Source organism: Alternaria arbusti (assembly GCF_024043155.1).
Source record: "Alternaria arbusti strain BMP 1465 chromosome Unknown scaffold_15, whole genome shotgun sequence".
Taxonomy (NCBI): Eukaryota; Fungi; Ascomycota; class Dothideomycetes; order Pleosporales; family Pleosporaceae; genus Alternaria; species Alternaria arbusti.
In genome coordinates this window covers 177815-200942 of record NW_026249955.1, presented here as the reverse complement: position 1 = coordinate 200942, position 23128 = coordinate 177815, and the positions used below count along the sequence as shown (strand labels likewise).

Here is a 23128-nt window from a genome sequence, read left to right as displayed (position 1 = left end):
GACGTTATGAATTGAAATATACACATGATCTTTCATTTCAAGCTTTCCTGACCATGCAGGTGACTGTGAATCACGATGCTTATACTCTAACTAGCTCGGCACACACATACCGTTTGATATGCATGTCTAATGCAAAATGGCACACCACATCGGAAATCACCAGCGGAGCCTAGTCCGGTCCAGAATTTACCGCTGACTAGCCCTGGTATTCGGATGGGGTAGACTAAAATGGCGCGTCGGATGGAGTCTATTCGCGAGGGCTTGGAGCTAGACCCCAGGATTCTATGATCCGGAGGAAGGTCCGGAGATGGGATATCTAAATGACGTTTGTGGGGTCGGGATGATGCGGCATACAGTAGCGATTGTGTGAAAGGAGTTTTGCTGGTATTCCTGGATCGATGGATATTTACGTACCAGTAGTCTAGCTTACCTACTAACAGCAGACGGGCAAAATTGTTGTCTCTTTCCAAACCATCCACGGATCTATTAGCGGTAGCGCTAGCACACTCAGTTACTATCCTACACAAGATATCTTTCAAGTTCTTCGAGATGTAATCAATCAATGTATATTTCGTGGTCGCGAAGGCGGCTGAACTTCAAGTGCCAGTCCCGTGATGCCACGGTTGCCTAATCCTGAGTAGTAGGAACTTCGCGCGGGCTGCGCTCAAGTCCTGTACATCTCCATCCCACACCATGACCACTTTCCATCCCTTTCCACGGCTTCCTCTCGAGCTCCGAGAGCAGATCTGGAAGGATACCGTCGAGCCACGTACCGTCGACGTGCGGCGTGTTCGAGATAAGTGGTCTCAACCCTACCTAGGTAGGTATGGCCAACTGGTCTCGTCTACGCCCCTACCAGCCATACTACATTCCTGCCGGGAAGCGCGAAACCTTGGATTGTACAAGCGTGTCCACTTTGAAGTTGACGTGGTAAAGAAATTCGAAAACAACCACGCGCCGGAAGTCCTCATCGAGAAATTCTTCACGCCGGATGAGCAGCGAGAAGAGCTCGAGAAGGCAGGCTGCCTCAAGACTGAGCAGCGCTATGTCTGGCTGGATCTCGGTATCGATATGCTGGACATCGGCCGTTCTGCGTTCTACGATTACAGTTCCATCGCATCAGCCGTCAAGCGCCTCAAGTTTGAGCGAGACGACCCGGATGATTCACCTGAAATCATGGAGTTTGGTAGTGTGGAGGAGATCCACATCGTCTGCCCAACAGGGTTCTGGGTGTGGGCTGGGGTTGTGTACCATTATAACTGGCCCTGCGCTGAAGAAAAGCTCTTGTTTATTGAGGCTTTCAGTGGTCGAGTTGCGCGTGCCATGGAACTTGAAGATGTTTGTAGACAGGACAATGAAAATGAAAACGACGGGTATTGAGGCTGGATGCATGGTCTTGTCTTTCTTTCTGGCTGTCGCAAAAGACAGAATTTTGTTGGGAGTGAAGAATATGGGAAGGCGTAACTCTATTAATGGAATACTGTTGATTACGTTAAGACTTTTCGACAATCTTGTGAACCGACGCACCGGAGTTCTCGACCAATTTCTGAATATTATCAATTATGCCAGACGATTTAGCCCTGTTCTACCCATACCAACACATCAAGCCAAGGCAGCCTTCCTGACCATGTCCCCCACCTCCCTCACATTCCTAACAGCCCCCTCCAAAACCCCTCTCACCAGCGCCCCAATATCCCTAACCCCCAACCCACTCCGCCAAAACCTCCACGCACCCCCAACAGCCAACACGACCGCCAACGCCCTAACCAGCCTCCTCGCCCTCATCCTCACAATGCCCTTGCGCGTATACTCTATATTCCAGTCATTCCACTTGACAAAAGTACACCTCCGCCAAAATTCAATCTGGGTATAGGGATACACGGTCGAGTTCCAGCCGTCGCCGGTGAAATACCAGCTTGAGCAGCCGCTCTGCCAGACGGTGTTTTTGAGAGCGCGTTGCATTTCGGCAGTGTAGGCGACTTCGGCGGAGTGCTTGACGTCGATTGTGCGGGCTTCGTTGTGGAGGAGGAGGCGGATGAAGTTTAGGGAGTAGTTTACCATGTCTGGGGTTTGTGTTAGTAACGTTCTTGGTATGAATAACGGTGAGCGTTAGTTGGGAGGGCTTAGACGTACTCTCACTTGCCATGACGACGCTGGAGTGCCCAGTTGCAGTGTTGGGTCCAAAGATCATCATGAAGTTGGGGAAGCCGTCGACAGCTGTGCCTTGGTAGGCTTGAGCGCCTCCTCGTTCTTCCATTACTTGGACTAGGTCTTTTCCGCCTTTGCCGATGACTTTGAGGGGGTGGAGCCAGCGCGTTGTGTCGAAGCCGTTGGCGAGGATGATGACATCGGCGAGGATTTCTCGCTCGGGGTAGTCTTCTTCCTTCGCGTCCTTTGGATACGTTGCCCCCGGACCGATGACAACACCATGCTCTGTGACTCTGTTCATCGGCTGGGTAGTCAGCTCGATCTTTGGATCATTCAGGCTGCGGAGCCATCGCTTGTCGAAGATGCGTCGTTTGCAACCCACGCCGTAGTCTGGTGTTAGAATCTCCCAGTACTTTTCTGGAGTGCGTTTGCGCATGTTCTGGAGGACCTTCTCTTCGTAGAGTTTCCGCTGTTTGTTAGCGTATGGTGTGTTGGGGAAGATCTTGAGGAAGCCTGATTCTGCCGTGGCGAAGATGATGAAACGCAACAGCTCTTTGAGGCCCGGTATGTTCTTCATCAGCTTGGGGCCATTCTTCTCCCACCATTCATCACCACCAGGCGCGTGAACAGCTGGAGTGACCCACGGTGGTGATCTCATCAACTGAGTGACCTTTGTGGCGTTGTAAGGCGCGTGGGGTAGAGGAGGAACGAGTTGCGCGCTGCTACATCCAGTGCCGACAACGACGACGTTCTTGTCTGTGAAGTCGACGCTTTCATCCCACCTCGCCGAATGGAACATTTTGCCCTTGAAGTTTTCGATACCCTTGATTTCGTCAGGCCAGCCCCTGGGTTCGACCAGTCCTCCCACACAGCTAAGCACAACCTTGGCTTTCACAACTTCCGTCTCCGAGTATACGGCATGTTCGCCTTTTTCTTGCGCGATCTTCATACGATCCTTTGCTGACAGGTCGCCCATGCCTGAGATCATGCGACGGAGAGTAACCTGCCATAGCTGCTCGTCTTCTAGCCATTTGCAACTTTCAATATCCGTGTTGAGCTCGAATTTGTCCGTGATGCGGTATTTCTCGCATACTTCGTGGTAGTAGCGTACGATTTCTTTGCCGGGCGGGTGGAACGAGGACCAACTGGGGTTTTGGGCGAAGCTGAAGGAGTAGAAGACGGCGGGTATATCGCTGTGTGGCTGTTAGTCTCGTGTTTGTGGCACGGTGGCGGCTGAATACGGAGACCCTGGTTGTGACCACCTGCATGTCTTCGGGGAGATCGCGGACTTACCAAGCGACACCGGGGTACCGATTGATCCACCAGGTTCCTCCAATGCCTGCTTGCCGATCGAATACGCGAAACTGATCAAATCCAAGTTGCTGCTTCAGCTGGCAGGCCATAGCAATGCCAGATGCGCCTGCACCGACAATGATGACGGGGTAATATGTGTAGGCATCCTTCTCGTAGCCATTAACACGTCTTATAGACTCGGTGATCATCTTCGCAAGCAGTCGGGTTGCTGAGAGGCTGTATACGCAGACGTCCAAAGGTTCGCCTTGAGCTTCAACGCAGCGTACGAGGCGTGATTATGAGTCCGACGACAGCTTCGTCGAGATTAAACTTTAGCCGGGCGCCTTATTCGGTGGTCGAGCTGGTGAAGACCTCGGAGAGTCGATCGCATGTGAAGATGAAGTTGACATGACAGCAGTCCCTTGATGGAGAACCATCTTGCCAATGGACGGGACGTTCGTCCTCCATAGTGCATCGCGTGGGGCGAAACTATGTCCTGAGCCTCGGTAGATTGGCATGAACGCGTTAGCTTTGCGAGATGGCACGTCATGTAACGACGGACATATCGGCGACCTTGGTATTCCGCGATTTGTCCTGTCTCTGAAGGATTCACATGTTCATGACCATACCTCCGCACAAGCTGAAACTCACTTCCGTCTCTTTCTGCAAGACTGCATAGCCGATAGGTCAGCCAATTGATACCTCTTGATCCTCTCTCAAGGTTGAGTAGCAGCACTCTCGAGCCATGGATGAGAGACGTTCGCTGTCAATCTTGTAATTTGGCAAATACAATACATCTATAGATTTCAGGCCAGGCGGGAAGTCACGTCGTTTATGTATGCAACGAGGCTGAACAATATATGGGTCTGGTAAGCCACAAGTCTATGGCTGCGCCGCTGGCTGACATGTAGCCAATAACAAGACCCGTTCTACAGAACAAGCTCGATGATCGTTTTCTTGGACAGAGATCTCTACAGGCTGCCTTCAAGTCATGTAGTGGTGCTCAATAGTTACCCAAACAAGTAGGAGGTCTTGCTTGCCCAGGTGTAACGCTCTCACGTGCTGACGCGGGTAGCGCACGGGCGCATAATGTTAGGCGGTCGCGAACTTCCGAGTTGACCTCATCAACTGAATTCAGCAACAGCTAGACCCTCTACACCAACAAGTTGGACCTTTTGAGGAAGATTTGTTCGCCTTCCTGAACCATGTACTGTCCTTGAATAGGAAGTTGTCACCTCGAATCTGCGCAGAGAAGGACGTTCCAGCGCAATGAATACCATCGACGGTTCCGACCGTCACGTCAAGACAGACGAAGGCATGCTGCTGGAATACCTCAGCTAATACGGACGTGACTAATACTTCCCAGCCCCGCCGCCGTCATTGCTTGCGATCGTGCTCGATACCAACCCGCATGCGTGGGCGCATCTATCCTCGACCCTCTCACTTTCGGCCGCCCTAGCCAACATCCTCGTCTTCATCAACGCGCACTTGGCCTCGGGAAACGCCAATGAAGTTGCCGTGATAGCTTCACATTCGCATAAGACGACATTTCTCTATCCAACTCCTGCGGAGCCGCAGCCTCAACTACGGGGTGGGCATACAAATGGGCATGCACAGACGAATGGACATGGAAAGGACAAGGAAGGCCATATGGCAGAGAGTGCGAACAAGTACCGGCCGTTCGCAGTTGTAGAAAGTGCCATCCTACGCAACTTTGCCAAACTACTCAACGAGACGAAAGAGAGCCATCTGGAAGCAACACCAACCACGCTCATCGGCGGTGCCCTCTCAATGGCCCTTACCCACATCAACAAGCAGACCATCCTGCATGCTCCCACGGCCGCCTCCGCTGAGAGCACATCTCTCGCGGCACTCGCCGACTCGGAAAACACCCACGTCGACCGCGTGCCCCTCACATCTCGCATCCTCATCGTATCCGTATCCGGCGACCTTGCCAACCAGTACATACCCGTCATGAACTCCATCTTTGCCGCACAAAGAAAGCGAATACCTATAGATATCTTGAAATTGGCTGGCGACACTGTGCTGCTGCAGCAAGCAAGCGATGCGACTGGAGGTATATACATGAAGCCGGATCGCCCAGAGGGCCTGCTACAATATCTGATGATGGCATTCTTACCAGATGTAACAGCGCGGACAAGCCTCATAGTTCCTAGCGCCGGCGGTGTCGATTTCCGTGCGGCGTGTTTCTGCCATAGGAGGGTTGTTGACATCGGTTTTGTCTGCAGTGTGTGCTTAAGCAGTAAGCCAAATCGAACATGCCATCCCACTCAACACAGTGCTAACCTCCATCAGTCTTCTGCAACCCGGATCTTCCTGATAACCTGTGCCTGACGTGCGGCTCCTATCTATCGCTGCGCAGTGCTGTCATGAACCCGCCGGCATTGATACCACGCAAAAAGAAAAAGAAGAAGAAGGCCGGGACGGATTCTGCAACACCAGGGGCAAACACTCCTGTAGGATCTGGTACTCCACTCCATGGTTGAGATACTGATCTCGGATCTGGAATCCATCCCACCAGATCCCATGATTTACCGCGTTACACCTTTCTCGGACGTGTATGCATATCTGCTACATTCCCCGGCCCGTGGCGTAGGCTAGTTCCACAGAAAGACGCAAATTTGCCCACGTTTATGGGGAATGTGGAGACTTTGACGGTAGGCGTATTGAGCCACTAGGACGGCTGTACGACAGCCTTCCCCTTCGAATCGGAAACCGTGCCAGCATACTTTGTTCTCCGAAGCCTCGCCTACGCAAGTGGCTCTATGATACCACGCGCGCTTGCAACTCTATGTGGGGAGATCTCTCAACGCAGTGTTCAGTTCACGGCGGCATGATCCTTTTGCCGTCGACACAGACGTTTCAACAGCCATGCGTGCGGTATTAGTTCTGCTGATTACTCACCTGCCAAAGCGTCGGCCGAGCCCGTAGCATTGGAGGATCATTTGGCATCCGAAAGACTCGGTGCAATTAGTTGGCAGCACAATCAAGCCCAAGAGATGGAAACATCTCCGCGATAATGCCTAGAGAAGTTCCTCAAATGAAAGCTCAAGAGCCTTCCTGACGAGACCAATTGGAAGCCTTATACCCACATCTCAACAGTCTCAGCTCATTGTCCCTGTTTCTCACGTACCAATAGCCATGATCTCGGTACTTTGCGGCCATATCGCACCCTACCAACTGCCATACATGAATACTCACTGCCAAATGCACAGATAGGGCAGTGACAGGGTCCATAATTCAGGCTGAGCATCATCGTCGCCTGCACCCAGCCGCGACAGTTATCGGTGAATCTCAGGGATAGCGGCGCATGGCGCAGGTAAAAGCAAGATGGTTCAATGCAGGCAAGACGATTGCGGTAGACGAGGCGAACAATGAATGCAGCAGCATGGTGTGATGCTATTCTAGACTTGGACATAATTATGGTGAGATGACGCCAGGGGTGAGGATCCCCGTTGGACCTGCATGTTGCATCTGATGGATGTTGGAGGCGGCTGCGGAGGGAGTCGCGGGATGTGGGTAGCGTCGCCGGCAGGCCTGGGCGTGGGATTGAGAGAACGGGGGAGATAAGGGATTCCTAGGCCATTTCCGACGGCAGCCGGAGTGACTGAAGTCTGAAACACTTGGGAATGAACTACTTGTAAACTCTAACAGAGTGATCACACCACAAACCGTAAGCTCAAGACACCAATATCCCTTATCCCGTACTCGGGAACGACATGCTGCATGGAGTCTCTGATCGCCATGTCTACGCTAATTACGCACCTTACCGAAAGGGGACTCGCCCAGCCCCGGAAGATGTCAGGCCAGGGATGGCCTGGACTTGTTTCTGAACTCCAAGCATGAACGCAGCCTATCAGCCGCCCTCACGTTATCACTACCCTTGCATCAACAACTCTCCCAAGCTCTGAACAATGTTTTCGAATCATTGCGCTGATAGCGAACGAGCTGTGCAGAGGGGCTCAGTTAACGCATTGCCTGATGTGACCCCAGGACTTGGTAAGTCTGACAAGATGAAGCGAACAAGTGCATCCCATGTCGATCAAGAAAAGAGATACCAAACCGTGGCACAAGATCACCGCGAGCTGCTCCACAGGGTGGTGGAACCAAATGATCGCATCCAGGCCTTGCGGCAATCGATCACACACAGCCCTGAGGTCATCCCACACGTGTGGTTCGACAGCCGCAACAGGCCCAGCGCCTCTCAAGGGCCTCCGTCGTTTCCGCCCCGTCCCAAGTGTGGGCGGCACCCTGCAGTTCTGCATTTTGGCTTAGCGACGCACCCGTAGTCGGACATTGGCTGACAGGGCCTGGCTTGGGGCGGCCATTGCCCATCCCAGTGCCCACCCGTCAACAGCAGCTATCAGACACCCCACCGCCCGTGGCGTTTGTGCATTCGGGAGAGAGGGGGATGTTCATGCCGGTTTGCTAGGAGATTATCAAAGCGGCATCGCCTATTCCACTGCGGACGGAAGCCAACTGAAGCTTGGATGCTCTCTTGTTTCTTACGCATACCCATATAGTCCACCACCGACCCCTCGGTTCCATTGATTGTTGGTTGTGAGCGTGTCCACCACCCAAGCCACTCTCGCCTATAACACATATTTAGCACCGTTTGCACATGCAACTTTTGTTTGCGCGTTCCTCCTCCCAGCAGCGACACCTTTACTTTTTGGCTTGTTCGAGCTACGCAGATACTGGGGCGGACGCCAAGGTTCAACTGCAGTCTTGGAGATCCCTGATCGTGTAGCGATCGTCCAATCCTCACTTTGCTTGCGCACGCGCATCATCCCTTCCCTTCTCTACGAACCCATCTTCTGGAGTTTTATATCGATCCCTCCTACGTCTTTTCGGATTTTCGTCACAAACTGCGCATACAACATACACATACCGCGATACATTACAAGAAGCATTTAAGTCGCAAAGAGCGACGAGGACCCGGGAACACACGGCATCATGGATCCAGTATCTTCGGGATTGGACCCCACACTCCCTCTGGAGCCGTTTGGTAATACCACAGATGCCACGGGCGGCGATTCGAGGTTATACAATCTCAATGTGTTCTACAACGTGAGTTATTCTGGCTACGGGAACTTGTTAAGGTTTTGGAGTAACGCGGGGCTAACCTGCCATGTTTCTAGCCCGGCGACATCGCTTGGATGATTACATCAACCGCCCTCGTGCTTCTCATGATACCGGGTGTAGGGTCAGTAAACCATTCTTCCTGGCACATGCATTATCATGTATACGAGCCTAACAGAATTGCAGATTCTTTTACTCCGGATTGGCGCGAAGAAAGTCGGCGCTATCGCTACTATGGCTGTCTGTCATGGCGACCGCGGTCGTTTCTTTTCAATGGTTCTTCTGGGGTTACTCTCTAGCCTTTTCGCACAAGGCTGGCAAGTACATTGGCGCACTGGATAACTTCGGTTTGATGAATGTGTTGGGTGCGCCTTCGGTGGGAAGCCCGCGGATTCCCGATCTCATGTTCTGTGTCTACCAGGGCATGTTCGCTGCCATCACGTATGTTCACCGCATGTTGAAACCATGGAGTCCAAGCTAACTTAATATGCAGTGTTGCACTTGCGGTTGGAGCCGTGGCCGAGCGAGGACGCATGCTACCTTGCATCATCTACATGTTTGTCTGGACGACGATTATCTACGACCCGATTGCGTGCTGGACCTGGAACCCATCCGGATGGGTCTTTCAGATGGGTGGCTTGGACTTTGCCGGCGGAACTCCCGTCCATATCGCTTCCGGATGTGCTGCCCTCGCCTACTCGTACATGCTCGGAAAGCGAAGTGGTCACGGTACCCAGGAGCTCAACTACCGTCCCCACAACGTCACGCACATCGTTATCGGCACCGTGTTTCTCTGGGTGGGCTGGTTCGGTTTCAACGCTGGTTCTGCGCTGTCTGCCAACCTTCGCGCTGTCATGGCGGCTGTATGCACCAACCTTGCTGCTTGTGTCGGTGGTATCACATGGTGCCTGGTTGACTACCGTCTCGAACGCAAGTGGTCCACTGTTGGATTCTGCTCTGGTGTCATCGCTGGTCTCGTCTGCATTACTCCTGGTTCCGGATACGTTCCAGCCTGGGCTGCGGTGGTGTTCGGTGTATGCGGGGGTGTCGCTTGCAACTACGCGACTAAGCTCAAGTACTTCCTGCGCTGCGATGACGCTCTCGACATTTTTGCGGTTCACGGCGTCGGTGGTTTCATCGGAAACATCCTCACGGCCTTCTTCGCTGCGTAAGTCATGTACGACATCATTCTCAAATGACCCATTACTAACAACCACATAGTGACTACATAGCGCATCTTGATGGATACACCGTCATCGACGGCGGATGGCTCAACCACCACTGGATCCAACTCGGCTACCAACTCGCCGACTCCTTCACCGGCGGCGCCTACTCCTTCCTAGGCACCTGCCTCATTCTCGGCGCCCTCGACTTCATCGGCCGCTTCATCCCCGCCTTCAGACTGCGTGCAACTGAAGAAGAAGAAGCCGCCGGTATCGACGACGTCGAGATTGGCGAGTTCGCTGTAAGTTCAACATCTCAAACCAAACACACGTTATCTGAAGAACACATCACTAACACACCTACAGTACGACTACGTCGAGCTCACGCGCGAAGTCAAAATTCCCGACGACGACATCATCGATGAAGGCATGTCGACGCATTCCCTCGAAGGACACGGCGCAGGCATGGCCATGACGAGCCACCACGAGAAGAATCAAGACTCTGTTGATTCGGCGAATCAGCTCGCGGAATGGGCTCATCGCGCATAAAGCCTTTGTTGTTGCTTTGCGTTTTCACTTGTTAATCGCTCTATACCAATTTTCTTTCTGTGCACGTCGGTTTGACATGCTGTGTATGTGTATGTATGTATTTAAGGAGGGTATGGATGGATGATGTAAATGATTGGGTTGGTGAGGATGGGTAGCCTTAGCTATGACTTGAGGGTAGACGGTAATAGCCCTGCTTTTGTAGATGTTGAATACGCTGTTAATGATTATGTTCCTCGTTGACCCTGGTGACAGTTGTGAGCATCGTATAAGCATGTCATGTGCGATCAACAGCGCATAGTACTCCCCAATGGCATGCCCAAAATTACCAGCAATGGCTTCTCCATGCTCGTCTAAGCATCACCCACAGCACCAACTCCGCACATCAAAAACCAAGAACCACGAACAGGTAAACTCTTAAGATTCTTATTTCGGCATCCAAGCTCATTCACTCAGTATACCAAGAATCTGCTATAAAACCCCCCACTCCACCACCCTTCATACGTCTCCGAACAATACTTGAACAAGAAAAAGAACTAACCTCGACGCAAGAGTCCCAAACCCACCATGCTCCTTTCCTTTGTAGTGTGAAAAGCGTGAAACTAGTGACGATGAAGAAAGAGAGGAAGAAAGAGGGACGTTCTTTGAGACTAAGCCAAACTCAAGTGCACATGATGCCCCCTCTCCATTTTGACTCGCGCCCTTTTCTCATTTGCGGGGGGCTGCAAAGGCCATAGTAATGTGTATTGTGTGTTTCCCCGCCATCTGGGCATCAGCCCTCTTCGTACCATTCACCATGTCTTATCACGGCATGCAGGGGGTCACGATTGACAAAGCGCGGCTCGGACATCTAGCCCGCCGCTGCGCCGACACCGTTCGTGTCCATGGGGCTGCCCCCTCCGGCGTTTGAGCCGTTTGTCGGCCGTCGTCGTGTGCGGATTGCCTTCTTTCTTCGGTCTACTGGCGCGCCTTTGCCGCCTTCTGCTACGTCGACCATGTTGAGGTCGTCGTCGTCGGGCCGGTCTGCGTCCTCGTCATGTTCTTCCCAGTATCTTCTCGTCTCGTCGAGCTCGGTGACGTCCGTGGGCCGCATCCGTAACCATTTCATCCGCGGCCCTGATCGTGCGCGCTCGCTGACGCGGAAGCCGTAGATGCGCGGTTCGTAGATGCTGCCTGTGCCGAGGCCGGGGGCGAGGTTGTGCGGTGCGACGCCGTTGATCGAGGTGACGTTTGAGGGTGTGGTATTCCGCGACTTGCCGTCGGTGCTTTGCGATTGTAATTGTTGTAGGGCATCGACTGTGTTTGACGCGTTGTTGCGCAGCCCGCCGCCAATGTCAAGGTCGGTAAAGGTCATGAAGAAGAGCGAGGGGAAGGTGGTGCCGAAGAAAGCTCCGTCGACGGTCTGGAAGCGCGAGTTGGGCGGGGTATATACGTCTAGGCAGGAAGGGCAGAACAGCTTGACTGTCTCGTGGCCAGGGCTGTCGTTGAGGCCGACTGGCAGGACTTTGCACGAGTTGCAGTTTACGCGCGGGCAGGTGCCAAAGTGCTGGAGCTCGTACTTTTCAGCCATCTGCTGTATGCCTGGTCGCGAGGTGATGTAGCGCTGATGTATGAGGCCGTAGAGCAGCTCGGCGGAGCTCTCTATCACACTAAGATCAGAGGCTATGCGGAGATGTCTTCGGTCGCCAGCCCGTCGGTAGCCCGGTGCTCGCTCATCGCCCAGTATCTCGTCTTCCTCATCCTCTTCTTCCTCCTCGTCTTCCTCGTCCTCGTCGTCCTCCGGCTCCACGTCCAGTATCATCTCCAGAGCTTCCTTGTACATGGGCACCTGCGATTGCAGGCCCGTCAGGTTGAAATCATCCTCGATGAAGTCTTCTGACACCTCGGCGAAGTACTCGTGACCCAATAGCCCGCAGAAGGACGCGATCCACGACTCGGTCACCTGCGAAGAGGACGACATGCTGTCTGGGTTGTAAGGGCGTCGGGGCCGCTGTCTAGACGCGGCTCAGGTTATGACGCGCAGCCGCAATGCGTGCGTGGATACGAAGGGCGAGGGGTTGGAAAATGCGAATGTGGGGGTAATGGTTCGCGATCGAGACAGAAGCGAAGGGTGCCGGGGAGGAGAGCACGGTTGAGTGTGAGGGTATATTTCTTTTGCGAAGCTGCACTTGCAGCCTTGTTATCGCATGTGAGTTGGCGTTGGGGTAGCGGACAGGGAAGGGCTCGGCGAAAGTCGTAATCCAGGTGAGGCCGGTGGGGGAGGGGTCGAGCGAGCGCAGAGCCTGATGGGAGAGCGTTAAAGTTTCTGTGCGCCGAATTTGCCTCTCTATCAGTACGGCCGATCGTCAGGCGTCACAGGTGTATGTTTGAAGCTGTGTTTTGGCAGGTGAAGATCGCAGGTTGCCCGAGCTTAGCGATTGGGTACCACGTGATCTAGCCAGGCCCTGCGAACTTGCAGGTGCTAGGTATAGTGCAGAGGAATCACGAATGTACTGATACCTACAGAATATTATTTCAAGTACGTAGTGAGTATTACAAGAGCGACGTAAGTGTCCATGATATATCAGAAGAATGGTGGCCCAATAGCTTTGCCCGGGCATCAGAACAAGTCCCTCAGTATCCTCGCCAGCTCGTCATTCTCATGTGAGAAACCATTCACAAACTCTCCATTTGAGTTGGGCAGCTCACTTCCTGCGCCCCCAAAGCCGTTGAGGTTGAAGATGCCCCCAGCAGCCTCGAACAACGTCGTCAAATCGCTAGCCATTCCATGCGGTGTATCGAGGTTAGGTCCATTACGCCCATTCGAGAACAGGGCAAGATCATCCATCGAGTGACCTGCAAGGCCCGCCATTGCGACAGCGGCGGAAGAGTGCGCATCGTGAGTGTCATCGTTGCGTATGACTAGTCCGAGACGGGGTCCAACTTCCTTGATCGTCTTGATCGTTCTCCACAAGCGTTTCGAGACGTATGAGTTCGACGAAAGACCACGGACAAGCTCAAGCGCCATGTAGAACTCGTCGCGAGACTGCTGGCTGAATTCGGCCGGCGCGTGAGCCACAGCCAGGAAGAGTACCGCTAGCGCCGATATCAGGAAGTAGTTGAACATGGTCTGCTGGCTTCTGTAAATGTCTGAAGTTTGGTTGATATATGTCAGTATACGGATGGTATCTTTGGCGACCTTGACTACGACGTGTGCAAAGTCGAGGTTCTCCATGATGGTAGTTGCGGTATGTAATACTGGGCGGTAGATGAGGATGCGCATCTGGTTGGCTCGCAGGTAGAGCACGACCTGCAGACGATGGATGACCCGTGCAGGAGGGTCAACCTGTCTACCACTATCCGGGTGGACAAACTTCAGCGTCTCCGGTATACTGCGGTGCCAGTTCAGAACCTGGAAGTCAAGAAAAGAGATATCATCCTTGTTGATCTTATCCTGGTGTCCTACATCGGCGACAGACTTCCATACTTTCGAACCGATGACAGAGTACTGGATCATGGCATTGAGATACGGCGTGGATTCGTGCGTTGATATATCCGGTTTTGGAACATTAGTGTCAATATCCGCGTCTTGCAGAGCAAAAGGCATGCCAGTGCCGAAGCTCCACCGACGGTCCAGCACGTAGATAGTCCAGAAAGTCCGGATCGCCGTCGCTTGCTCTTCAGGATCAGGGAAGAGAGCCACATAAGTGTCTCGACGATGTAAACCCAACTCCAGACAGTGTCGTGCCGCCAGGCCAATCACTCGCCATGCCATGGCTTCGTCGTCCCGAGTGAAGTGATACATAGCCTAGGTCTGTAAGCAGAGTCCAGTTACACCGAACATACTACTTACTGTCAACACCAGCAGGTTAATTCCATGGAGGCTAACAGGCTCAGACAAGGCCTTGTCAACGATCTTATGCACGTTCTCGAAGAGCCTCTCGCCGAGAGGATCCTTCCCTCCACCTTCAAGAACCAGTGTGATAGCGAGAACGAGCTTCAGTACGCTGATCTGATCGTCCACCATTGCGTCCGACCCAGGAAGAGCACCTTGCATCAATCCCGACCTAGCCGCTGCTTCTACAAAGGTAAACAGCATCTCGGCATAGCGCTGCAGTCTATCGACTTCCAAGATGGGGTACATAATACCCATCTCCTCGTGCCATACATGCACCAAGCGGATAGCCTCGTGCTTCGAGATGGACCATATGGGGTCTTTATCCGCGTGTAGGGCGCGTTTCGGCATCATAGCGTTGGGTATGGGAGGCGATGCCCTGGGTGTCGCGTCGCGGGTCAAGATGCCGTCGTCTTCGCCTTCCTCGCCAGCGTTTATGCCCATAGTCTTCAGGCTCGACCTCGCCACCCCTACATTGAATGCGTTCGACGTCGGGCCGTGGAAGCGGGGGTGCTTGCTGAAGGATTTCGATCGTGAGCGGGCGGAGGGGGGAGGCAGCATAGGCGTCTGCTGGTAGTCGGGATTGAAGGGTGTGCCGATGGAGCCGTTGCTCTGTACGTCGACCTGGGCCCGGAGCGCGCTGAGGTTTTGGAAGAGATCGTCAACCTGCTGCTGGAGAGAAGTTATATGCGTCGACATCTGCTTGAACTCGTCGCTGTCTTTGAACGAGTTGCAGCAGTTGGGAGCGTAGGCGCACTCCAGGTTGAGATTGCCGCAGCGCTGACATGGCGTCTCGCCATTGCACTTGATCTTCCTCCTTTTGCACTCATTACACGCAATGCTGATATACCTGTTGCCTGAGACGGGTAGACAGAGTCAGTGTCGGGTCACATGCCATCTCATGCACGACGGGCTTACTTACGCTTCGCGCGCTGGACGGGCGTGCCATTCTCGTGTTTCCGCTTTGCGCTACTGCCGGATTCGTTTGGCGGACTCATGGTATCGCTCGCATTATTCCTGTCTGCTGGCGATGCGGCGCTCATGGTTAATTCCGCCTGCGCGCGAGTGTTCCGCGACAAGAAGTTAATGTGTGGAGCTGTTAGATGTCTCCGGTGTCTGTGCTTTTGCGGGGATGGAAGCCCTGAAGGATCCGCTTAGCCCGAGCCGCTGTACGAAGTACGAAGGCGCTCGATCTTCTCAGGGTTTACTTTGAGCCATTACCTATTGAAAATAAGGATCTTGGTTTCATCAGACAACCAGGGCATCATATGTGCATAGTAGCTTTCAAAAAAGGGAGAAATGCTCATTTGATGGCTTAATCTGCTTCTCAATCATCGTCTAACCCAAACTCCTCTCCAACCAGATCAGTCAGCTGCGCCAAGTGTTCAAACACCTCAGCATCCTGCCTAGCTACCCTCGTTGCTTTGAGAAGCAGCGGATACAGCCTATGCAAATGTCTCCTATGTTGTGACCTGACACCCGGAGCATCAGGTATAGCCTGCGGCTCGCTTTCCAACTGTTCCAGTTGCTCTAATACAAAGAGCAACTCGCGTCTCTGCGACTCTGGCGCCGGCATACGACCGCGAAGGGGCTGGTCTGCGATATACGTCTTGAGGGGAAGTGCGCATCTCAAGATGAGGTATGGGGCCGCTGCTTTGGCCAGCCAGATACGTTCGCGACTACTATCGTTCACGGCGACGAGATTGAAGAGCTCGGAAAGACAGACATAGCTCATATCTGGTCGCCAAGTGTAGTTCAGCTCGGCAGTCTGTCCAAGACGTGTTTTGTAAAGCTCCTCCAGTGGAGAGGTGCTAATGTCAGGTAGCTCTCCGGATAAAGGACTGTGTATCAGAGATGTGCTGAAGAGATTGCGCGCATAGCTTTGCCGGAGACTATGTGGGAGAGAAGTCGAGCCCAGTGGTAGGGTAATTAGGCTGCGAAATTGAGCCAAAGATTCAATGTCGAACTGTTCGTCCTTCTCTAGAGAGGCGGGTGCATTAGGCAACGATTGTGCACGCGTGATGCAGTGCGCAATATTGACAAGGGTGGTCCAGATATCCTGATTGGAGTTGACGTGTGGCAATACCGACTCAAGTATAGCTGTAGATGTTGTTGTAGCCTTTTGCCATAAGGTCGGTGCTCGACCCTCTCGTTGCCACACGTACTTCTCTTCAATCGGTTGCGCCAGACTGGTAAAAGCGAAAGACAGTGCATCAGTCATGTACATCTCTTTCAGCTCAACATGTTTGACGACGATGTCTTGCAGCAGCGTCATTGAGGCTTTTGAGAGTGCGACAAAGGTTGGCCCGCGCTTTTCCGGGAACTTAGCCAAGGAGGTGTACGGCAGCGTAATGAACCGGCCCAACATGCGTATCAGATACGGTGGAATATCGTTGTCTTCTTCCGTTTTGACCATCCTTAAGCATTCCACCACCCGATTCTGGAGAGTGGTCATAGTGTCCAAATCCGAAGAGTAAGCGACTTCGTCCGAGTTGACAACGCAAGCTTCGAGGTTCGCGAGCATCAAAGGCAGATCCTTGTTAAGGAGCCGATCAGAGAGGCGGTAGATCGCTTTGAAAGCCTCTGCATACGCAATGAAAGCGTCTTGGTTGTCCTCTTCGTGTACCTCTTGCCAAGCGTCTGAAGAGGAAAAGTAGCTTCTCCATACCGCTGCAGTCTTGAGAAGAGGATCGGTACTCCATACCTGAGCAGTTTCGGTGGAAGAGAGAACACCTGTCATTGTGGCGAACACCGAAGCCCCTAACGCATGCGAGTGGTATTCGAAGTAGCGGTTCAGGAGTTCCAGTAGCTCTGACCATGCGTCACCAAGCTGAGACGTATCCAACTTTTCCATGTAGGTAGTGTTGAGAACGGTCAGGGTCTGAAGAACCGCCTTTGTAGTCTCATCCCATTCCTTGTGGTCGTCTTTGCGTGAAGTTTGTATCCGAATATCGTTCTGGACGTTCAAGTTGGCCTCCACCATACCGAACAGGATTGTACCAAGGCAAAGCAACCAAACTTCCGATGACAACTGATCAGAACAGTTCTCGAAGATCCGCTGTATAGTTTGGATCGCAGAGTGCCGCACCTCAATGCGTTCATCCGTTGTGATGGATGAGAGATTTAGCAGAACTTGAAGCCACAATGCCGCAGTCTTTCCTTCTCGTGAATGTGTGCTTACGGCATCTTCGACGTCGTTCTTGCCACTAGTCTGAGTAACAACCTCCACCAATGAGGAGAGATCGGTCCGTGACTGTAAGTAGTCTGACACATTCCAAAAGAAGGTGATCGCCTATAACAAATTAGACACTTATCACGCATTTAAGAAAGAATCACTCACGGTGAGAGACATGTTCAAATCCTCTCTTTGGGAGCAGAACCTGCGCAAGAGTTCTAAAAGCGTCGAGAGGCAAGCATCCGGAACAGCAGTCATGAAATCCGAGCAGACGAGATTGGCTGTCGCAAATGCCGATCGAGCAAGAGACCTTGATATAACGTCTGTAGTGGAACTTGTGGCTTGACTGTTTCCAGAGGTCTCGACGTCTTCCGGGTTTTTCTGCGCCGATGGCAATTTTTGGGTGAATACGCTCATCAAGCTCTCAATGACAGAAGTCCAGCCAGCAACTAAGGACTCGCCGCATTGCTCAATCACGCTCTTGAGTGCTTCTAGAGCTATTTGATGTACCCGTATATCAGTGTCGCTGATCGTGTCTTTGTTGACCCCATCATAATGATGGAGGTCGGTAATCTGCTTTTGCAGTGCAGCAAGTATGCGAGCCTGTATCTCTTCGCGTTGGTCGTCGGACATGGAGAGCTCGGCGATCTCCCTAACTGTCCTTGCTAAGATGTCGGCTGCCAGCAGCCTTGTAGGCGTCGCTTTTCGACTGTCAGTGGAGTAGCGTATAACTTCTCGAATCAGGATGTCCCATCCACTATCAGCGGGATCATATTGCGACAATCTACTTTCGTTCAATGACGCCAGCTCTCCAATTTTGTTCAACGCAAATGCCGAGTCGCGAGAGTTAGCATCTGTATTGAGACCGATTCCCGATGCGCTACCGAGACGCCGATGTGAAACCTGAGGACGGCTGGAGGTAATCGGTGTTCTTTGTCCGCTCTCTGATGATGATACCCCGTTTAGCAGTGAGCAAAGCGCTTGTAGTACCTCGGAAAAGGACTCATTAGGATAGTCAACTGTACTTTCAAAGAGCCTGCGCGCAGCACTCTGGACGGCTGAGGTCTCTGCCTCTAATTTCTCTGTATTGGTATCCATGTCCGCACGGCTTCCAGATCCAGATGCGCGACTGCTGTTCTGGCTCGACAACGCCATCACTAGATCGGCTACTTGTAGCGTCTCAAAGACGATAGACCATGCTGACTGTAGCGTTGGTCCTAGTGCAATTGCAAGGTTGAGTAGAGCCCGCAGGCACAGTAAGTTGCGAGGGCCCAGCGTGGGGGCTGTAACATCGTGTGAAGGGCGCCTGTTCTTGTCGGTGGACATTGAGGAAGCTTGGCTCACAAAGCTGTCCACACTGAGCATCCCTCTCGCATTAGAGAAGATCCCAGACTTCTCATTAGTAGGAGACGAAGCGTTGGCTAGCAGCAAGTTCGATGGGACAGCTGCTTTACCCATAGTAGTGAGGAATGCATCTCGTGGCGTTGAGAGTCTGAGCAGTCCGGCAACCTGAGTAAACTTTTGTATGGCTCGGATCAGAGCCCTGTAATAGTCCGTATCAAGCGTAGCATTAAGGAATGTTGAGCAGGTTGCAAGTACTGCAGGCCAGCATTCCGTGACCAAGTTGGTCGAGGTCTGCACGTATGAGTAAGCCGGGTGATCGGTCAGATCCAGAGGATTGACTGGTATAGTCTTTTTGCGGAAAGAATGAGTCCTCGAAAGCTTTCGAGTGCTTCGATCTGGCGATGCGACATCCGTGTCGTCTTCATTCATTTCATCGGCTTTGGTTTTCTTCCGGCTTCTGCTCTCATGATGTACAGTAAGAGGAAGAACGAATTTTGCGAGGCTTTCAGAAATGTTGGTGATACATGTCAACACCAGACTGTAGATGTACGTTTCGGGTAGTGCAGGTGGATCGGTTTTGTCGAGGTGTTCGATGCACGGAGTTTTGAGAGAACTCCATTGCATGCTGATGCCAGAAGGACGAACATGGTTGCTAGTATCGCTCACAGAACCACCTATGACGCCAGCCAATGCGCCCGCTTCAGCGACAGCTTGATCCGATACCTCTTCTTCAAAACCAGCGGCAGCTGTTGACTGCTGACCTAAGCCAATCGCCGATGGCTTTTCAGTCGCAAGGCGCACGAAAGCTGCTAGGTTGTCTCCAAATATGTTCTTTTTTCCGCTTTCCGCATCAAATAGGGCATAGATTGCTAGGAGAAGTCTAGAATCGGCGTAAATGCTGCGGAACACCTCAAGACAAAGAACTCTCTTCCATGCCTGAGAGGCCTCAGGATCGAGCATATGGTTCAAAAGACCGAGCGCAATCTCGCATTCGGAGGGGAGCGTGTCAAGATGATACCGAATGATCAGATGTAGTATCCGGATGATGCGCACAGTCACCGCAAAGGACAAACGATCGGATAGAGAGCGGATGATGAGCGGCATTAACTGCGTTCGCATAATGTAAATCTGTTCCGGATGCGTCGTCATGATCTTGTTGTGGTTTGATAGGATTGCTTCGATCAGCTCCAGCGTCGAGGCTGGCGGTAGCGAAGCAAATCGCATGAAGACTGGCTTCTCTCCAACGATGAGTGCGATGAGATCGGTAAACATCTAAACTTCGTCAGTAAAGCTACTGGCATTTGAGAAGATGACAAACCTTGTAGGCATCGTTCGCTGCCGGTCTGACTGAGACTTGGCCATCATCGCCTTTCACCTCGGTCACTGTAGGAATCTCTAAGGCTTTCTCTTTGCATTTGGTCAGCCTATAACACCTATGTCCCTTGACTCAGCATCATACCATCTTCGGACGCAACTCTGTCGAATACGACAATCACCAACTGTTGTAATGTGGCTGCAGCCGTGTTGCTGACAGCAAAGTTCTTCGCATTCTGGAGACTTGAACATATTTGCAGAACAGCGGATAATGACTCGCTGCGTATTTCCGCGGGATAGTTCTGAAGCAGTGAAGGTAGCGCCTGCAGTATCTTCAGCTGGATATCATGACCTGACAGCGTTAGCTACGTCTGAAGCATCCTGCTCGGTCTTTTTACTTGATGGTACAGATTGCTTGAACGCTTCAAGCACTTCTGTTAGCCGTTCCCGTGGCAATGCTCGCGAAACGCTGAGTCTTTGGAGACATGAAATTCCAGTAGATGCAAATTTGGCATTTTGGGTTCCGCAAGCAATCAAGAAGGGCGAGATGAAATGTGGTCGTCGCGAGAGATCTTGATTCCGTCAACACGTGCAGATCAAGTGACAGTAGGCATCTCACCAGCCGAGAGTTGGGCTTCTGAAGTATTGGAAAGCGACTTCAAGTCCTTCAAGGCCGTCTCTGCAGCATTGCGTAGCTCGGTATTCTTGCGTTTTGCATCCTGTATGAGGTTGCCTAGTTCAGCCGCCAAGATTTGAGCTGTCATTCTTTTGGTAGGAGCCGAAGCATCTGGACGGTCCTTCCAGGCAAAGGAGTGACTTGAGAGTTGGGTATTGGGTTGTTGTTCTGTCGAATCGCTAAAGGCAACGTTGTCGCGTCTGGGGCGACGGGCCAAGCGATTCACGCGTGCCAGGTGAGACCCTGGTCCACGGGTGCCTCGTCATAACCATCGACGCTAGCGGGCCCGGCAGGCATGTTTAGACAAACATCTATCCTGCTGCCACCCAGAACTTAACAATTGCGCTTGAGTCGAGTACACTGCCAGCAATCTACACTCTAGCTACATTAGCTACAAAGCTCAATCAAACTATCCACAACCGTCAACAGCTACCAATATCGCATAGCGGGGTCCATCCCACTTCCTCACGCGCCACACCTCTGTTCAGCCTTTACACATAACTACCGCTACTATGGGCGCTAAGGTTCCGCGCAACTTCCGCCTGCTGGAAGAGCTCGAGAAGGGCGAGAAGGGTCTCGGTGCTGGTATGGTAGATCTGTGGTATAGCCGTGGGTAACAGGGTACTGAGAGTTTACAGAGGCCTGTTCATACGGTCTTGACAATGGCGACGACCTGCTGATGTCCGACTGGAACGGTACCATTCTCGGCCCACCACACGTATGTGCTCCTTTTTTCCGCGTCACAATCTGCATACTGACCCCGTCGCAGAGCGTCCACGAGAACCGCATTTACAGCGTATCGATCCACTGCGGCCCTGACTACCCCGACACTCCTCCGGAGATCAAGTTCACAACCAAGATCAACCTACCCTGCGTCAACCCTCAGAACGGAAAGGTGCGATAGTCGGAGGCGTAGATGCTGGGCGCATACTGACAATATCAGGTCGATGGGTCGAAGCTGCCATGTCTGGCTCAATGGAAGCGCGATTTCACCATGGAGACGATACTGATAGAGCTCCGAAGGTTAGCATACCCATAAGCTGAAATTGATTTGCATAATACTAATTGCGCATCAGGTATATGGCGCTGCCTCAGAACAAGAAGCTTCCACAGCCACCTGAAGGCGCGATGTTCTAGAAGAACGCGCACAGCCTGCTCCAGAAAAGATCTAAGAATCAGGCATGATATGGGCATAAGATATGATGCACGAAGGAAATGAATGCGCATGGAACGGAGTTATGGTCTGCTAGCGTAGCCATACAGCCTGACAAGAGATCAGGATTATCAACAACTTATATTACTTCATTTTGCTCCTGTCTCGTTCTTTGCGGAGTCTCTGAGGACGTTCTTACAGCAGAATATTGAAGTCAGTTACCAGCGTGGCGAATATCGAGTACCTGCATACGCGCAATATCGTACTTTGGAAAGAGGTGGTGCGCACGTGATATCTATCATCCCAGCCCAAATCCTTCGCGTTGCGGCGCAGGCCTCGGACCTCCACCACCGAGCCATCTCATGCATGCCCCGATTCCTCCAGCCTAAACGGTCGACACAACACCGCGTAGCAGGTTAGACACTGAGCCTTTTGGTAAATACCAATGAACCCTAACATCGTTTCTAGCAATCGCTCTTTATCGAGCCTTGCTGTCGCGATGTTCCTCCGCTCCGCTCCCAGATGACGACCGAGTCTCTTTGTTCAACGCCATTCGCAACAAGTTTCGGCGGAACAGGAAGATACAGAGCCCTTATCAATTAGGTCTGAGCTTCAAAGCTGGTTATGAGGTTGGTCTATGTTACTGCAGCTTTGAATTCATCAATTGACAATGTACAGACACTCGACCATCTCGATGCCTCCGCTACTGGCAATACAGCCAGCGCAAGCACTCTGACGCAACTGATCTCTCAATTGCCCCGCGGTCTAATACGCGCCCCTCCCATAAGACGGTACGAAAAGACGACGCTGCCAGACCCTCCCAAAGAACGGCTTGCGTGCCTTCCACCCGAGAGAGCCGTCCTCAACGTGCGACCCTATGCAAAAACCTCTGGACCCCGCCGCGTCCCTATCCTCGCCTCCGCAAACGGCGTACCCTTCCTGCGCCTCACGAAGCCGCAACCTCCAGCACTGAGTCGCGTCATCCAACAGCGACTACGGCGCAAGAACGAGCTCTTCGACACGAGGGTCCTTCTGGAAAACTGGTGGCTGCCCATATGCCAGCAGGAGGACGTGTGGGACGTACTCATAACCGCGCAATCGAAGGAGCGCGAAGATACTGTGAAATGGCAAACTGCGGTTCGTGATTCATTGAGGGCGAACCAGGAAGCACACCAGGCGGACATCAGGAAGGATATCTTGATGACGAAGAAGATGCAGAGGATCGTAGATATGGAGACTGAACTTGTGCTCAAGGAGGGACAGACGATTGTGAGGGGAAGGAAGAGGCATCCTTTACGCGTCGTCAAGCCGGAACCATGAGCACAATATACTATATTAT

At 52.5% G+C, this 23128-nt stretch overlaps 8 protein-coding genes across 8 annotated transcripts; 4 read left to right on the top strand and 4 right to left on the bottom strand.

Moving 5' to 3' along the window:
• Nucleotides 1-693: 693 nt before the first annotated feature.
• Nucleotides 694-1380, top strand: J4E86_008917 (uncharacterized protein; the record flags this gene model as incomplete). Its single annotated transcript, XM_051449425.1, has 1 exon — nt 694-1380. One exon carries the CDS (start codon nt 694-696, stop codon nt 1378-1380), a length of 687 nt encoding a protein of 228 aa, XP_051299279.1.
• A 222-nt stretch (nt 1381-1602) lies between these two features.
• J4E86_008916 (uncharacterized protein) lies at nt 1603-3650 on the bottom strand (the record flags this gene model as incomplete). The annotated part of the gene is made up of 3 exons (XM_051449424.1): nt 1603-2063; nt 2134-3341; nt 3442-3650. 3 exons carry the CDS (start codon nt 3648-3650, stop codon nt 1603-1605), a joined length of 1878 nt encoding a protein of 625 aa, XP_051299278.1.
• A 1060-nt stretch (nt 3651-4710) lies between these two features.
• J4E86_008915 (uncharacterized protein) lies at nt 4711-5948 on the top strand (the record flags this gene model as incomplete). The annotated part of the gene is made up of 3 exons (XM_051449423.1): nt 4711-4756; nt 4808-5704; nt 5758-5948. The coding sequence occupies 3 exons, from the start codon at nt 4711-4713 to the stop codon at nt 5946-5948; spliced, it is 1134 nt and encodes a 377-aa protein (XP_051299277.1).
• A 2470-nt stretch (nt 5949-8418) lies between these two features.
• Nucleotides 8419-10256, top strand: AMT1 (ammonium transporter Amt1; the record flags this gene model as incomplete). The annotated part of the gene is made up of 6 exons (XM_051449422.1): nt 8419-8532; nt 8604-8668; nt 8731-8985; nt 9038-9712; nt 9766-10009; nt 10074-10256. The coding sequence occupies 6 exons, from the start codon at nt 8419-8421 to the stop codon at nt 10254-10256; spliced, it is 1536 nt and encodes a 511-aa protein (XP_051299276.1).
• Nucleotides 10257-11103: 847 nt separating this feature from the next.
• Nucleotides 11104-12213, bottom strand: CKB1 (casein kinase 2 regulatory subunit; the record flags this gene model as incomplete). Its single annotated transcript, XM_051449421.1, has 1 exon — nt 11104-12213. The coding sequence occupies one exon, from the start codon at nt 12211-12213 to the stop codon at nt 11104-11106; it is 1110 nt and encodes a 369-aa protein (XP_051299275.1).
• Nucleotides 12214-12852: 639 nt separating this feature from the next.
• Nucleotides 12853-15170, bottom strand: J4E86_008912 (uncharacterized protein; the record flags this gene model as incomplete). The annotated part of the gene is made up of 3 exons (XM_051449420.1): nt 12853-14040; nt 14086-14984; nt 15050-15170. 3 exons carry the CDS (start codon nt 15168-15170, stop codon nt 12853-12855), a joined length of 2208 nt encoding a protein of 735 aa, XP_051299274.1.
• Nucleotides 15171-15454: 284 nt separating this feature from the next.
• Nucleotides 15455-20724, bottom strand: J4E86_008911 (uncharacterized protein; the record flags this gene model as incomplete). The annotated part of the gene is made up of 5 exons (XM_051449419.1): nt 15455-17419; nt 17468-19918; nt 19965-20053; nt 20106-20312; nt 20580-20724. 5 exons carry the CDS (start codon nt 20722-20724, stop codon nt 15455-15457), a joined length of 4857 nt encoding a protein of 1618 aa, XP_051299273.1.
• A 424-nt stretch (nt 20725-21148) lies between these two features.
• On the top strand, nt 21149-23109 carry J4E86_008910 (uncharacterized protein; the record flags this gene model as incomplete). The annotated part of the gene is made up of 8 exons (XM_051449418.1): nt 21149-21221; nt 21275-21354; nt 21406-21531; nt 21580-21659; nt 21713-21766; nt 22205-22224; nt 22393-22418; nt 22468-23109. 8 exons carry the CDS (start codon nt 21149-21151, stop codon nt 23107-23109), a joined length of 1101 nt encoding a protein of 366 aa, XP_051299272.1.
• Nucleotides 23110-23128: the final 19 nt, after the last annotated feature.